General features: G+C 49.1%; 1 protein-coding gene across 3 annotated transcripts in view; it reads right to left on the reverse strand.

Moving 5' to 3' along the window:
- Positions 1-3,959: 3,959 nt before the first annotated feature.
- AHNAK (AHNAK nucleoprotein) overlaps positions 3,960-17,366 on the reverse strand; it is a 28,627-nt gene continuing 15,220 nt past the window's right edge. The window contains exons 6-7 of one of the 3 annotated variants that reach the window (XM_029209278.1): positions 10,633-15,290; positions 3,960-10,326 (exon numbers count right to left, since the gene is read on the reverse strand). In XM_029209278.1, the coding sequence (XP_029065111.1) occupies positions 4,792-10,326; positions 10,633-15,290 (10,193 nt within the window). In that variant the 3' untranslated portion in view covers positions 3,960-4,791. Of the gene's footprint in view, positions 15,310-17,366 lie in introns of all 3 variants that reach the window. The other 2 variants (XM_029209277.1, XM_029209276.1) reach the window with 2 other exon arrangements.

A 17,366-nucleotide genomic window follows, 5' to 3' on the forward strand; every position in this document is an offset into this window, starting at 1 on the left:
CTCCCAGGCTAGTGGTCTTTTCAGGGTTTCGTCCTGGGAACCCTGAAGGATCTTCCAGGCCCTTTGGCCATTTGCAGGCCTCAAGAGAGGAAGATTTGTGCTTCCCCAAGGAAATTGTTCCTTCTTTTAATGCACAAGTGATGTTGAGAGCAGTTCCAAAAGAGAGGGGACAAAAATATTCTTAACAGTAAAATTTTCACAGAAGTAAGTGTAGCACCTCCCGAGTATAAGTGTGTTTGTTTAAAACAAAAATTGTCATATTACTTTATGATCATACCTTAGATACATCCCACATAACCGTGGCTATTTTAAGAAACCTCAATACATAGAAAGTCACACTTGCCAAACAGAAAAATGAGGATGAGGGCATTGTCCTGGTCGTTCTCTATCTCGCCATCCACCCTGAGACCCCTTCTCCGTGCTTCTCTGCCCTGCTCTGTGCCCGCGGAAGGCCTATCCCTCTACCCGCAAGTTCTGGGCTCGGGACTTCCCCGGTGGCGCAGCGAGTAAGACTCAGGATGCAGGGGGCCCCGTGTTCGACCCCTGGTCAGGGAACTAGAGCCAACATGCATGCCGCAACTAAGTTCACATGCCACAACTAAGGAGCCCGCCTACCGCAGCTAAGACCCGGCACAACCAAATAAATAAACTTTTTTTTTTAAAAGAAGAGACCTGGGCTCGCTTGCCCTCCAGCGCAAGGCACCAGCAGAAGGAAAGGTCAGGGAGCTTCTTCCTGCTTCTCAGGGCAGGCAGTCCTGGCAGATGCTATGGCCCCTCGTGGCTAGATTCCAGGAATACCATCTCTTCTCAGGCCCCTTCAGGCCCAGGGGTAGCACCAGCCTCCCGCTCTCCCTGGGGGTCTCACCACCCCTTGTTGGCTGCTTGGTCCTGGCCCACTACTGCATAAACAGCCACCGTTAAATTCTCTGTGGCTGAGTTGTCTTCACGAACGTTTCCTGTAGGGACCCTGACACGTACAGAAATGAGTTTGAGTTGGTGAAAAACATACACTGCCTTTTGTGAGCATGGGGTGCATTTCAACATAATTGAATTGGGGACTTCCCTGGCGGTCCAGTGGTTAAGACTCTGCACTCCCAATGCAGGGGGCTCAGGTTCGATCCCTGGTCGGGGAACTAAGATCTCACATGCTGTGGGGTGTGGCCAAAAAAAGTAAAAAAAAAAAAAAGAATTGAATTTGCCAAACGTCCCCTTAGCCACGCCCACAGTCAGTCACACCGCTTAAAGCAAGGTGCACTGTCAGGCTGTAGGCCCCGCTGTGGCTCCGTGCTGGAACTCCAAGGAAGGACCCAGAGGAGCCCAGCCCAGCCCCCTCCAGGTCTCCTGAGACCACTCCCACCCTCAAATGCAGGAACTGGGACCTCAGAGTATTAAGACCTCCTGAATCTGGGCCCTGCAGGACTTTGGGGAATAACTTGGACCATCCCCATCAGGTAGGCGGTGAGAAGGCGTCAGGAAGAACGGAGGAAGGGGGGGGAACTGAGAGTGGGTGGGCAGAACAAGAGAAGGAAAGCTCGCTGGGATGGGCCCTCCATATGCGTCTCCACCCCCTGTCACCTCCTCCATGTTCCCCCTTCCGGTGGTAACAGTCACTGCAGCAGGGAGGGCTCCTGTCCTGTGGTCACTGCCTCCAGCCTGGGCCTGATGTGGGAGGAGGGCAGCTGGGAAGTTTCTCACATTTGAATGGCCCGTTGCCATGTTCCTGATCCATCTGACCCACTACCCCTGACTGTCCCAGCCAATGAGATCGCACCCTGAGAGTCCAGGGAAACATCACCATCATCCTCATCGTCCCTGGTAGAAGCGTCGCTTACACGTGTGTGTTTGCAGTGCTCCAGTGTCCCACATCCATCACATCATTCGGTCTGGGGAGGTCAGCAGTGGAGGATTCTGAGGCCAGGGGGGCAGGGGCAGCATCTAACCACTTGATGCTCTAAAAATACTTGTTGAATGAATGGACGCTGAGGGCCACACTAGTGTACATCACCCCTTCCTCAAGCTAAAAAAAATTTTTTTTAATTGCCATATTATTGGACAACCTGGGTAGTTCTGCCTGGGAGATCTTTCCAGCGCCCCAGTGGGCATCCCCCTGGCTGTGTACACAAGTGCACCGCACTGTCACCCACTTATCCCCCCTCCAGACGCCAGGACCACACGTCTGCACACTCTGTCCCACTCCACACTCTTCAGCTTCAGAACGGAGAACTGGGATTTGAGCCGTGGTTGAAAGCAGCACACTTGTGGGGTGCCCAGACCTGGTGAGGACGGAAGGCAGCTGCGTGTAGGCACGTGTGCCAGTGGGCGTGTGCACACTCTAGCTTTTCAGTGTGTGTGCAGGGGCTCACACCCACCTCCCTAGGACTCCATGCCCACCCTCAGGCTCTCAATAAACAAACATATGGCTGTGACATGAATGCTATTCCCTTCAATGACAACCCAAATACCTGCACAGACAGACTCTGGTCCTGTGGATGCTACCCCTATTTTATGGGTGAGGAAACTCTTGCCCAATTCACAAAATCAGCTTTTAAAAAGCCACGGGGGCTGGGGGAGGGATAAATTAGGAGTATGGGATTAACAGATACACACTACTATATATAAAACAGATAACCAACAAGGACCTACTGTATAGCACAGGGAACTATATTCAATATTTTGTAATAACTTATAAGGGAAAAGAACCTGGAAAAGAATATATATATATATATATATATATTTATTTATTTATTTATTTATATAAAACTGAATCACTTTGCTGTACTCCTGAAGCTAATACAACATTGTAAATCAACTATATTTCAATACATAAATAAAATTTTAAAAAAATATTTTAAAAAGCCACAGGGGATCAAGCACATCCCTTGCTACCTATCTCTTTCCAAAAGCAAGAGCCACCCGTGAGCTCCAAAGCCCCCCAGGGACACAGGCTCTGCTGGCTGAGGCGGGAGTGGATGAAGCTGGCAAGGGCCCGTCTGAAATCCAAGCGAGGGCAGGTGGATTTCACGCTGGGCAGGAGATCCCACTGCTCTGCGCTGAGACCCGCAGACAAGCTGGCTCTGGAGAGGGCAGGAGGGGGTTGGAGCTGGTATCTCCGCTCCAGGGCTGATGGGAGAGGTACAGAGCTGCTTCCACTGGCAGAAAGGAAGCAGCTCTGGGGAATGGCAAGGGGGATGAGCTTGGTTCGATCATTTTGGCCTAAGAAGGCGCTGCCCTCTGCCCAGCAATGACCAACATCAGAAGCCAGTTTCTAGAAGGTCCCCCCACTCTGTATTGTCTACAGAGCTGTAAATCAGAAGGGGACTTTTGGACTTCCCTGGCGGTCCAGTGGTTAAGACTCCGTGCTCCCAATGCAGGGGACGTGGGTTCGATCCCTGGTCGGGGAACTAAGATCCTGCATGCCTCAAGGGAAGGCCAGAATAAAGGGGGTGGGGGAGGGGACTTCTGTCAGAAGAGATTTTTCATAAAGTTTAGCACTCACGTGGACTATAAGGAAGCATAAAGACATGTGATTCGAGATCAGCACCCTTATTTCGAAGGGGAAACTGAGGCCCAGAAGGGCAGGTAACGAGGCCAGCCAGCAAACCTACAGCCAAGTTTGGAACAGCTGGCAGGCCTGTGACCCACGGTCAGATCCCTTTCTGCCATTCCATAGGCCTTTTCTTCCATTCACGTCTGAACCATTTCTGAATCGTATATTCCTATCTGAGGATGCCAAATTGGTGGGCAGGTCCTGGGGCTCGGGCTGCCAGCGTGCCCAGCCTCTCTTGATTTCTCAGCAACCAGCCTCACCATGAGAATCGAGAAGCAAAGAATCCCTCCCATCACCCACTAATGCAACTAGCAATGCCACTGAGTGGACCCAGTCTGACCTGTCAGGGTTGGGTGTGCAGCCTCCCTAGGCCTCATCCTCCCATTACAGAATATAAAAGGCACAGGACATCCGGGTTAATAAACAGCTTTATTTGCCCTTGACAGCATCAATTTTCTTACATTCTCAATTAATTTGCCATTAAAGTGCTGGAAATTTCCTTAATCACGATAACATTTGTTAAAAGAAATCAGAATTAATATCAGGAACGTGGCGATCACAAAGAAAACATTTCTCTTACAACACACAGAATGGAAGGCCCTCGTGCCGTTGGTGGCTTGGCTAATTTGCAGACAGATTCTAAATTCCCTCTCATCATGAGCACCAAACGGGCTGGGACCGCCACCCCTGAGGAAGAAAAGCAACGCTAAAGAGCTCTAGAAACACCCACATGCCCTGCCTGGCAGCTCCTCTCAGCCATCTTTGGGTGTTTCCTGTTTGAGTAGATCCGACGGCAGGAGAAATGAAGGTCTGGCCCCCCTCTACTGCCTTCTCCACCCCCCACCCTGACTAACATAAGCCCCAAAAGTCATTACAATGAAAAAGTGGGTTTCCATGACCCCAACGCTAACAATGTTCAGTAAAAATGAGGATAATAAACACAAAAGCTTGCTTAGTAAACAGGAGCTCTCAGCGTTCAATGCAAAAACAAAAACCTGAAATCTTAAGGCAAATACTGTTGACTTTGCACACGGGCTGGACGAAGAACTTAGAACTCTTTACCTATCTGTAAAGCTCCAGGAGGAGCCTAAAGGCGCTTGTCTTTTCAGCACTCGCCCCTGCCAGAGGCCAGGTGTTTGCGTTACTGCTGAGGCTGTCAGCGTGTTTCTCTTTGGAGTTTATATACAAACTCACCCAAGGCTGATGTATTTTTATACATATATGTACACACACACAGAGGCCTGCTACTCTTTCTTTGTGGAAACTGTCAGCTCCACCTCGGGAAGCTGCATGCCAACTTTAGTCCCACTGTCACTGCTAGAAGATGTCAGTCGGGACTTCTTAGAGGCCAAGGACACTCCACTCCCCTGCAACTTGCCTGCCTCATCATCACTCCCAGTCACCTCATAATGACCTTTGCTCTTTGACCCCAATCCACCAAAGGTACCAAATTTCATCTTCCCATGTTTCCCTTTGACTTTCCCGCCTTCCAGCAACACTTCCCCACCTTCGAACTCCAAAGTTCCCGGAGGGGTAGAAGATGCAGAATGCTCCCTTTCTTCACTGAAGGAATTTGAGCGGTGCTGTGGCTTCTTGCTTTTGAATAAGGAGAATTTGCCTTTGGGCGAAGACGTTTCGACTTCTGCCTCTCCTTCCAGAGAGCCTAGGCTGGTCTTGGAGCTCTTCAGGTCACCTTTGGACCCTGAAATGGATGCTTCCGGTGAGCCGGTGACACCAGGTTTCCCTTTAGGTTTGGAAAAGTTGAACTTGGGCATTTTGATTTTGGACTTTTTAAGTTTTACATCAGACTCTTCCCACTCGCCCTCTCCAGCACCAGACTGGACACTGGCCTCCGCTTTAGGGAAGTTAATATCCACCCCTACTTCTCTGCCAACCAGCTCACGGCCAGAGAAGGTGAACTTGGGGATCTTCATCTTGGGGAATGTTACTCTTCCAGATCCGCTTTCCAAGTGACCTTGAGGCCCAGACACGCTCAGCCCAGGACCCTGAAGTCCAATCTGGTCTCCTTTGACACCTCCTTCTATCTTTGGTCCTGAGAAATGAAGTCCTCCGGCAAACTTAGGTGCATCCATGTTGAGAGCAGAGGAGACCTGGGGTCCTTTCCACTCCCCCCCGGAACCTTTGACGCTCACATGCCCCTCACCCAGGCTGATATCTGGGGCACTGACACCCCCTGAAACATCCATGCCTCCTTTGATTTTCGGGCCTTTCAAGCTGACACCAAAATCTGACTCAGGAGATGCCACGTTAAAGGAAGGCCCTTTCATGCCAATGTCAGGAAAGGCCCCGTGGAAACCTATTCCTGAACCTTTCAGATCACCTTTGATTTCAGGACCAGAAATATGCCCAGTTGGGAGTTTCACATTCACACCTGGCGGCTCCACCTCACATCTGGATGACTTAATTCCAGGTGTCTGGAGGTTTCCTTCTAGGCCTTGAACACTGATGCCCGGAAGACCTCCTCCAACCGTGGGGCCTTTCATGTCACCACTGGCCCCGAGGCTGCCTTTTGCTTTTGGTCCTTCCAAGTTCAAGTCCACATCTGGTGCTGAGATTTGAGGGCCAGAGATCTGAGGCCCTTTCAGGTTCAGGCCTCTGAGGTTCAAATCTATCCCGGGCCCCTTTAGTTCTCCAGCGGCTTGTGGCCCCTTGACGCCAATGTCCAAGTCGGACCCTGGAGCGGAGATGCCAAACTGGGGCAGCTTCATCTTAGGAAGTTTGATACCACCTTCAGGTGCCTCCAAGCTTAGGTCAGGAGCACCTACTGATACTTCAGGACACTTGATGTCACCAGAGACAGCCAGGTCTCCCTGCAGGCTTGGTCCCTTCAGGGTCACATCTGGCGCACCGACATCAAGCATTGCTGTGGCATCAATTCCAGGCACTTTCACACCATCACCTTCCACCTCCACCTTTCCACCGACACCTCTGAGGTCAAGCCCAGGAGCGTGCACCTTCATGCTGGGAACAGATACATCCAGGCCTCCCTTCAAACTTGGTCCTTTCAAGTTCAGGTCAAGGTCAGGTCCAGAGACTTTTGGCGCAGAGAGGTTCACTGAAGGCAAGTCTATTTTTGGCCCTTTCAGAGACACATCGGGCCCTTCAAGCTTAACATCTGGTGCGCTCAAGCCTCCTTCTAGAGAGGGCAGCTGGACCTCAGCTCCCTCACCCTCCATCTTCACACCAGGGACGCCGATCTTGGGCATCGAAAACTTGGGGAACTTAATTTTCGATTCTGGACCTTGCAGATCTACATCTGGTCCTTCCAGTCCCACACTGGGGACATCACCCTTTATCTTTGGTCCTTTCAAGTTAACATTCACATCAGGGATGGAGACTTGAGGGGCAGAAATGCTGAATGACGGTGCTTTGACTTTAGCATCTGGGCCTTCAATGTTGATGTCAGATGCATCCAAGTTTGCCTGCACCCTGGGGCCTTTCAAGTCGCCCTCTATTTTTGGCCCTGAGACATCCACACCTGGCACCTTGAACTTGGGAGCCTTCAGCTTGATGTCAGGACCTTCCACATTAATCTCTGGTGAGGAAATATCCAGGTCAGGTGCCTGGATTTCACCCCCCATTTTGGGGCCAGGGAGGGAAGCTTCAGCTTTAAATTTAGGTGACTTAATGTCAAATTCTACATCTGGAAAGTACATTTTTCCAAACATAGGTTTCTTGGTCTTGGGAGATTTCACGTCGACTTTAAGTGAGGCATCCGGCCCTGCAACGTTGACATCTACATCAGGAGACTTGAGGCTGGCATCAATCTCACCCCCAGGAGCATTCAAATCAAATCCTTGTTTTTTGGCCTTAATTTTAGGACCACTCATGTGAATTTTAGGCATTTTAAACTTACTTTTCTTGCCCTTGCCACCAACACTAATTTCAGGAGCCTCAACATTCAGCTCTGCCTCAGGAACTGTCACATCAAGGGAAGGTGATTTGAAGTCAGCTTTGGGGCTTTTTGCCCCAAACCCAAACTTGGGTTTCTTAAATTTGGGAATTTTCACATCTGGCCCCTCAGTGTTAATATCTGGGCTCTCCACGTGTACATCTAAGCTTGGAGCTTCGAAATCAACTTTGGGTCCCTTGAGGTCCAGTTCACTGCCTTCTAATTTGGGACCAGAAACTCCAATTTTGGGTGCCTTGAGATGCAAATCAGTATCAGGTGCAGTTACTTTAGGGGCAGATATATCTAGTGAGGGCATCTTCAAATGTGGGCCACTGAGTTTGGCATCAGGGCCTTCAAGATCCAGACCTGGACCTTTAAGGTCTACTTTTGGGCCTTTGAAAGTCCCTTCAATCTTAGGGACAGACACATCGAAATCTCCTTTGCCTGTGGATCCTTTCAAATCCAGGTTGACATCAGGCATGGAGATTTTGGGAGCTTTGATATTTATCTCCGTCATCTTGAACTTGGGGCCTTTCAGTTTCGCATCTGGACCTTCAATATTCACATCTGGAACATCAACGTCCACCTTGGGTCCTGAGACGTCAACGTCAGCCTTAGGCAGGTTCACATCCACTTCGGGGCCCTCTCCTTTGAAGCCGGGCATGCTGAACTTGGGCATTTTCACCTTAGGCATCTTCAGATGCCAGTCTGGGTCATGAACGTCCACTTCTGGAACATCAATGTCCACTTTGGGGCCCTTGACGTCAACTTCGGGGCCCTTGAGGTCACCTTCCATCTTAGGCAGAGAAACATCCACATCTCCCTTTACTTTGGGTCCTTTCAGGTTAAAGTCAATGCCAGGCATGGAGATCTTAGGGGCTTTGATGTTCACCTCTGGCATCTTGAACTTGGGGCCCTTCAGTTTCGCATCTGGACCTTCAATATCCACATCTGGAACATCAATGTCCACCTTGGGTCCTGAGACGTCAATGTCAGCCTTGGGCAGGGTCACATCCACTTCAGGGCCCTCTCCTTTGAAGCCAGGCACACCGATCCTGGGCGCCTTGAGATGCAGGTCAGGCATTTTAAACTTGGGGCCCTTCAGTTTCCCTTCTGGACCATTAATGTCAAAATCAGGAGTGTCTATGTCCAGCTTAGGGCCTTTAACATCTATTTTGGGGCCTTTCAGATCTCCTTCCAGTTTAGGGATGGAAGTGTCCAAATCTCCTTTTATCTTAGGTTCTTTCAAGTTCAAATCAATGTCACTCATGGAGATTTGTGGGGTTTTAAAATGGACATCAGGCGTCTTAAGTTTGGGTCCTTTGAGTTTCCCTTCAGGACCTTCAAAGTCCACCTCTGGCCCTTTCAGATCACCTTCTACCTTAGGCAGTGAAAAGTCCACATCTCCCTTTACCTTTGGCCCTTTCAGACTTAAGTCAAAGTCAGGCATGGAGATCTTGGGGGCTTTAATGTTCATCTCTGGCATCTTAAATTTAGGCCCCTTCAGTTTTCCATCTGGACCTTCAATATTGATATCAGGAGTGTCAGTGTCCAGTTTGGGGCTCTTGATGTCCACCTCAGGGGACTTGAGATCACCCTCAACTTTGGGCAGAGAGATATCAACATCACCCTTCATTTGGGGGCCCTTCAGGTTAAAGTCAAGGTCAGGCATGGAGATTTTAGGGGGTTTTATGTTCATCTCCGGCATCTTGAATTTAGGGCCCTTCAGTTTTGCATCTGGACCTTCAATATTTACATCTGGAACATCAACGTCCACCTTGGGTCCTGAGACATCAATGTCAGCCTTAGGCAGGTTCACATCCACTTCAGGGCCCTCTCCTTTGAAGCCGGGCATGCTGAACTTGGGCATTTTCACCTTAGGCATCTTCAGATGCCAGTCTGGGCCATGAACGTCCACATCTGGAACATCAATGTCCACTTTGGGGCCCTTGACGTCAACTTCGGGGCCCTTGAGGTCACCTTCCACCTTAGGTGGAGAAACATCCACATCTCCCTTTACTTTGGGTCCTTTCAGGTTTAAGTCAATGCCAGGCATGGAGATCTTAGGAGCTTTGATGTTCACCTCTGGCATCTTGAACTTGGGGCCCTTCAGTTTTGCATCTGGACCTTCTGTATTCACGTCTGGAACATCAATGTCAACCTTGGGTCCTGAGACATCAATGTCAGCTTTAGGCAGGTTCACATCCACTTCAGGGCCCTCTCCTTTGAAGCCGGGCATGCTGATCTTGGGCATTTTCACCTTAGGCATCCTCAGGTGCCAGTCTGGGCCATGAACGTCCACATCTGGGACATCGATGTCCACTTTGGGACCTTTGACATCAACTTCAGGGCCCTTGAAGTCACCTTCAACTTTGGGCAGAGTAACACCCACATCACCCTTTACGTTGGGGCCCTCCAGATTCAGGTCAACGTTAGGCATGGAGATCTTGGGTGCCTTAAGGTGCAGGTCAGGCATTTTAAACTTGGGGCCCTTCAGTCTCCCTTCTGGACCATGAACATCAATGTCAGGAGTGTCTATGTCCACCTTGGGTCCTGAGACATCAATGTCGGCCTTGGGCAGGTTCACATCCACTTCAGGCCCCTCTCCCTTGAAGCTGGGCATGCTGATCTTGGGCATTTTTATCTTGGGCATCTTCAGGTGCCAGTCTGGGCTGTGAACGTCCACATCTGGAACATCAATGTCCACTTTGGGACCTCTGATGTCAACTTCAGGGGCCTTTAGGTCACCTTCCACCTTAGGCACAGAAACATCCACATCTCCTTTCACCTTAGGACCTTTCAGGTGCAAATCAAAGTCAGGCATGGAGATCTTGGGGGCTTTGATGTTCATCTCAGGCATCTTGAACTTGGGGCCCTTCAGTTTCACATCTGGACCTTCAATATCCATATCTGGAATATCAACATCCACCTTGGGTCCTGAGACATCAACGTCAGCCTTGGGCAGGTTCACATCCACTTCTGGGCCCTCTCCTTTGAAGCCAGGCATGCTGATCTTGGGCATTTTTATCTTGGGCATCTTCGGGTGCCAGTCTGGGCCATGCATGTCCACATCTGGGGCATCAATATCCACTTTGGGGCCTTTGAGGTCAACGTCAGGGGCGTTTAGGTCACCTTCCACCTTAGGCAGAGAAACATCCAGATCTCCTTTCACCTTAGGACCTTTCAGGTGCAAATCAAAGTCAGGCATGGAGATCTTGGGGGCTTTGATGTTCATCTCAGGCATCTTGAACTTAGGACCTTTCAACTTTCCCTCAGGTCCTTCAATGTTAACATCAGGGCCTTCAATGTCCACCTTGGGTCCTGACATGTCAATGTTGGTCTTGGGTAGGTTCACATCCACTTCTGGCCCCTCTCCTTTGAAGCCGGGCATGCTGATCTTGGGCATTTTTATCTTGGGCATCTTCAGGTGCCAGTCTGGGCCTTGAACATCCACACCTGGAGCATCAATGTCCACTTTGGGACCTTTGATGTCGATCTCAGGGCCTTTCAGATCTTCTTCAGTCTTGGGAAGGGTAACATCTATATCATCCTTCACCTTGGGCCCCTTCAGGTTTAAATCAATGTTAGGCATGGAGATCTTGGGTGCCTTCAGGTGCATCTCTGGCATCTTGAATTTGGGCCCCTTCAATTTCCCCTCTGGGCCTTCAATGTTAATATCAGGAGTTTCAATGTCCACTTTGGGGCCCTTGATGTCCACCTCAGGGGCCTTGAGGTCACCTTCCACTTTTGGCAAAGACACATCCACATCACCCTTTAGTTTGGGGCCCTTCAGGTTAAAGTCAAGGTCAGGCATGGACATTTTGGGAGCTTTGATATTCATCTCTGGCATCTTGAATTTGGGGCCCTTCAGTTTCACATCTGGACCTTCAATATTCACATCTGGGGCATCAATGCCCACTTTGGGGCCAGAAATACCAATGTCAGCTTTGGGCAGGTTCACATCCACTTCGGGGCCCTCTCCTTTGAAGCCAGGCATGCTGAACTTGGGCATTTTCACCTTGGGCATCTTCAGGTGCCAGTCAGGGCCTTGAACATCCACATCTGGGACATCAACGTCCACTTTGGGCCCTCTGATGTCCACACCTGGCACGTTCATTTCACCTTCTATCTTGGGCACAGACACACCCACATCCCCTTTGACTTTGGGGTCTTTCAAGTGTAAGTCCACATCAGGCATGGAGACCTTGGGAGCTTTGATATTCGTATCAGGCATCTTGAATTTGGGACCTTTTAAGCCTCCCTCTAGACCTTCCACATTGATTTCTGGGCCCTCAATGTCCATTCTGGGACCCTCTATGTTGATATCTCCTTTTGGCAGATCCACAGCCATATGTGGCCCTTCTGCTTTTAAGCCGGGCACACTGAACTTGGGCATTTTCATCTTGGGCATTTTCAAATTCCAGTCTGGACCATGAACATCCACATCAGGTGCATCAAGATGAACTTCTGGTGCCTTAATGTCCACTTTGGGTCCTTTAAAATCACCTTCTAAATTAGGACCTGCAACATCTAAGTCTCCTTTGACTTTAGGACCTTTCAGGTTTAACTCCACATCAGGCATAGACACTTTAGGAGACGAAATACTCAAGAAAGGCATTTTGAACTTGGATCCTTTCACTTTTCCTTGGACCTCAATATCGGGAGCATTAATGTCAACTTTTGGACCTGTTACATCAATATCTGGCTTTTTGACTTTGACATCTACCTCAGGTGTCTGAACTTTGGAGCCTGAAAAATTAAATTTGGGAAGCTTAAAACGAGATTTCTTTGACTTGCCTTCAATATTGAGCTTAGGACCAGAAATGTCCACTTCTGGGCCCTTTACATCTAACTTGGGAGCTTTAATGTCACCTTCCAATTTGGGTCCAGAAACATCAACATCTCCCTTAAGTTTTGAGCCTTTCAAATTCAGGTCAATTTCTGGCATGGAGATCTTGGGCATGTTTACATGCATATCAGGCATCTTCAGCTTTGGACCTTTTAATTTGCCTTCTGGGCCGTGAATGTCAATATCTGGTGCATCTACATCTATCTTCGGGCCTTTGATGTCAAGAGAAGGTCCTTTCAAATCACCTTCTACATTTGGAAGTGAAATATCCACCTCTCCTTTCATTTTAGGGTCTTTAAGATTAAGGTCCAAATCTGGCATCGATATCTTAGGAGTTTTGATATTCATCTCTGGCATCTTGAACTTGGGACCCTTCAGTTTCACATCTGGACCTTCAATATTCACATCTGGGGCATCAATGTCCACCTTGGGTCCTGAGACATCTATGTCAGCCTTGGGCAGGTTCACATCCACTTCTGGGCCCTCTCCTCTGAAGCCAGGCATGCTGATCTTGGGCATTTTTATCTTGGGCATCTTCAGGTGCCAGTCTGGGCCATGAACGTCCACATCTGGAGCATCAATGTCCACTTTGGGGCCTTTCATGTCAACTTCAGGAACTTTAAGCTCACCTTCCACTTTTGTTAAAGACACATCCACATCACCCTTCACTTTGGGGCCCTTCAGATTAAAATCAATGTCAGGCATGGAGATCTTGGGGGCTTTGACGTTCATCTCTGGCATCTTGAACTTAGGACCTTTCAACTTTCCCTCTGGTCCTTCAATATTAACATCAGGGCCTTCAATGTCCACCTTGGGTCCTGACACATCAATGTCAGCTTTGGGCAGATTCACATCCACTTCTGGGCCCTCTCCTTTGAAGCCAGGCATGGTGAACTTGGGCATTTTCATCTTAGGCATCTTCAGGTGCCAGTCTGGGCCTTGAACATCCACATCAGGGACATCAATGTCCACTTTGGGGCCTTTGACATCAACTTCGGGGCCCTTGAGGTCACCTTCCACCTTAGGCACAGAAACATCCACATCTCCTTTCACCTTAGGACCTTTCAGGTATAAATCAAAGTCAGGCATGGAGATCTTGGGGGCTTTGATGTTCACCTCAGGCATCTTGAACTTAGGACCTTTCAACTTTCCTTCTGGCCCTTCAATGTTAACATCAGGGCCTTCAATGTCCACTTTGGGTCCTGACACATCAATGTCAGCCTTGGGCAGGTTCACATCCACTTCGGGGCCCTCTCCTTTGAAGCCAGGCATGCTGAACTTGGGCATTTTCATCTTAGGCATCTTTAGGTGCCAGTCTGGGCCTTGAACATCCACATCAGGGACATCAATGTCCACTTTGGGGCCTTTGAGGTCAACTTCAGGTCCTTTAAAATCTCCCTCTACCTTGGGGCATGTGATATCCACATCTCCTTTCATCTTTGGACCTGTTAGATTAAGATCAATATCTGGCATGGGTATCTTTGGAGTCTTAAAATGCATTTCAGGCATTTTAAACTTTGGACTTTTCCACTTTTCTTCTGGTCCTTCAATGTTAACATCAGGGCCTTCAATGTCCACTTTGGGTCCTGACACATCAATGTTGGCCTTGGGCAGGTTCACATCCACTTCTGGGCCCTCTCCTTTGAAGCCAGGCATGCTGATCTTGGGCATTTTTATCTTGGGCATCTTCGGGTGCCAGTCCGGGCCGTGAATGTCCACATCTGGAACATCAATGTCCACTTTGGGGCCTTTGATGTCAACGTCAGGGGCATTTAGGTCACCTTCCACCTTAGGCAGAGAAACATCCACATCTCCTTTCACCTTAGGACCTTTCAGGTGCAAATCAAAGTCAGGCATGGAGATCTTGGGGGCTTTGATGTTCATCTCAGGCATCTTGAACTTAGGACCTTTCAACTTTCCCTCTGGTCCTTCAATATTAACATCAGGGCCTTCAATGTCCACCTTGGGTCCTGAGACGTCAATGTCAGCTTTAGGCAGGTTCACATCCACTTCCGGGCCTTCTCCTTTGAACCCAGGCATGCTGAACTTGGGCATTTTCACCTTGGGCATCTTCAGGTGCCAATCAGGGCCTTGAACATCCACATCTGGGACATCAACATCCACTCTGGGGCCTTTGATGTCCACACCTGGCATGTTCATTTCACCTTCTCTCTTGGGCACAGACACATCCACATCCCCTTTGACTTTGGGGCCCTTCAAGTGTAAGTCTACATCAGGCATGGAGATCTTGGGGGCCTTGAAGTGCATGTCAGGCATCTTAAACTTGGGACCCTTAAGCTTTCCTTCTGGCCCCTCCAGGCTCACATCTGGGGTTTCAATGTCCATCTTGGGTCCTGAGATGTCTATGTCAGCTTTGGGCAGGTTCACATCCACTTCTGGGCCCTCTCCTCTGAAGCCAGGCGTGCTGAATTTGGGCATTTTCATCTTGGGCATCTTCAGGTGCCAGTCGGGGCCTTGAACATCAACATCTGGGTGATCAACGTCCACTTTGGGGCCTTTGATGTCCACATCGGGCACTTTCATTTCACCTTCTATCTTGGGCACCGACACATCCACATCCCCTTTGACTTTGGGGCCTTTCAAGTGTAAGTCCACATCAGGCATGGAGATCTTGGGGGCCTTGAAGTGCATCTCAGGCATCTTAAACTTGGGACCCTTAAGCTTTCCTTCTGGCCCCTCCAGGCTCACATCTGGGGTTTCAGTGTCCACCTTGGGTCCTGAGACATCAATGTCAGCCTTGGGCAGGTTCACATCCACATCTGGGCCTTGGCCTTTGAAGCCAGGCATGCTGAATTTAGGCATTTTCATCTTGGGCATCTTCAGGTGCCAGTCTGGGCCCTGGACGTCCACATCTGGGACATCAACGTCCAATTCGGCGCCTTTGATGTCCACATTGGGCACTTTCATTTCACCTTCTATCTTGGGCACCGACACATCCACATCCCCTTTGACTTTGGGGCCTTTCAAGTGTAAGTCCACATCTGGCATGGAGATCTTGGGGGCCTTGAAGTGTATCTCGGGCATCTTAAACTTAGGTCCTTTCAACTTTGCATCAGGACATTCTTGATCAACATCAGGAACCTCCACATCCACACAGGGACCTTTCAAATCTCCCTCCCATTTTGGCACAGACACATCCACATCCCCTTTGATTTTGGGGCCTTTCAAGTGTAAGTCTACATCAGGCATGGAGATCTTGGGGGCCTTGAAGTGCATGTCAGGCATCTTAAGCTTAGGGCCTTTCAACTTTGCATCAGGACCTTCCAGATCAACGTCAGGCACCTCCACATCCACACTAGGACCTTTGATATCAACTTGCGGACCTTTGAGATCACCTTCTAGTTCTGGCACAGAAGCATCCATCTCTCCTTTCAGTTTGGGTCCCTTCAAATTCAAGTCCACATCTGGCACGGAGATCTTGGGAGCTTTGATATTCAACTTAGGCATCTTAAATTTAGATCCTTTTAATTTTCCTTCTGGTCCCTCAATATCCAAATCAGGAGTATCAATGTCCACTTTGGGGCCAGAAACATTAATGTCAGCCTTTGGTAGATTCACGTCTACATCGGGGCCCTCTCCTTTGAAGCCAGGCATGCTGAACTTGGGCATTTTCACCTTGGGCATCTTCAGGTGCCAGTCGGGGCCTTGAACGTCCACATCTGGGACCTCAACGTCCACTTTGGGGCCTTTGATGTCCACATATGGCACTTTCATTTCACCTTCTATCTTGGGCCCAGACACATCCACATCCCCCTTGACTTTGGGGCCTTTCAAGTTTAAGTCCACATCAGGCATGGAGATCTTGGGGGCTTTGAAGTGCATGTCAGGCATCTTAAACTTGGGACCCTTAAGCTTTCCTTCTGGACATTCAACATCTATATCACCAACATCCACATCCATTTTAGGGGCTTTTATGTCAATTCCAGGACCTTTCAAGTCTCCTTCCACTTTGGGAAGAGAAATATCTACATCAGTTTTCAGTTTAGGGGCTTTCAGGTTAAGTCCAACATCAGGCATAGAGATTTTGTGTGTTTGTATATGCATGCTTGGCATCTTGAACTTGGGACCCTTTAGTTTCCCCTCTGGACCTTCAATATTCACATCTGGAACATCAGTGTCCACCTTGGGTCCTGAGACGTCAATGTCAGCCTTGGGTAGGTTCACATCCACTTCTGGGCCCTCTCCTTTGAAGCCAGGCATGCTGATCTTGGGCATTTTTATCTTGGGCATCTTCAGGTGCCAGTCTGGACCATGAACTCCCAAATCTGGTGCATTAATGTCTACTTTTGTACCTTCGGTGTCAATGTCAGGAGCTTTAATCTCTCCTTCTACTTCTGGAACCGTAACATCATAATCTCCTTTCATTTTATGGCCTTTCAAATGCAGGCTAACATCAGGCATGGATATCTTCTGAGGCTTTATATTCATTTCTGGCAACTTAAATTTAGGACCTTTTAGTTTTGCATCTGGACCTTCAATATTCACATTTGGAACTTCAACATCCACCTTGGGTCCTGAGACATCAATGTCAGCTTCAGGAAGGTTCACATCCACTTCAGGCCCCTCTCCTTTGAAACCAGGCATGCTGATCTTGGGCATTTTTATCTTGGGCATCTTCAGGTGCCAGTCTGGGCCATGAACATCCATGTCGGGGACATCAATGTCCACTTTGGGACCTTTGATGTCAACCTCTGGCCCTTTCAGACCGCCTTCAACTTTGGGCAGAGAAACATCCACATCACCTTTCACCTTGGGGTTTTTGAGGTTTAAATCAATGTCTGGCATAGAGATCTTCGGAGGCTTGAAGTGCATCTCAGGCATCTTAAACTTAGGACCCTTGAGCTTCCCTTCTGCACCTTCAAGGCTCACATCTGGGGCTTCAATCTCAACTTTGGGTGCAGAGACGTCAATGTCAGCTTTAGGCAGGTTCACATCCACTTCTGGGCCCTCTCCTTTGAAGCCAGGCATGCTGAATTTGGGCATTTTCATCTTGGGCATCTTCAGGTGCCAGTCGGGGCCTTGAACGTCCACATCTG

Source organism: Monodon monoceros, unplaced genomic scaffold (genome assembly GCF_005190385.1).
Source record: "Monodon monoceros isolate NGI ecotype Baffin Bay Population unplaced genomic scaffold, NGI_Narwhal_1 Super_Scaffold_7, whole genome shotgun sequence".
In the NCBI taxonomy this organism is placed as follows: domain Eukaryota; kingdom Metazoa; phylum Chordata; class Mammalia; order Artiodactyla; family Monodontidae; genus Monodon; species Monodon monoceros.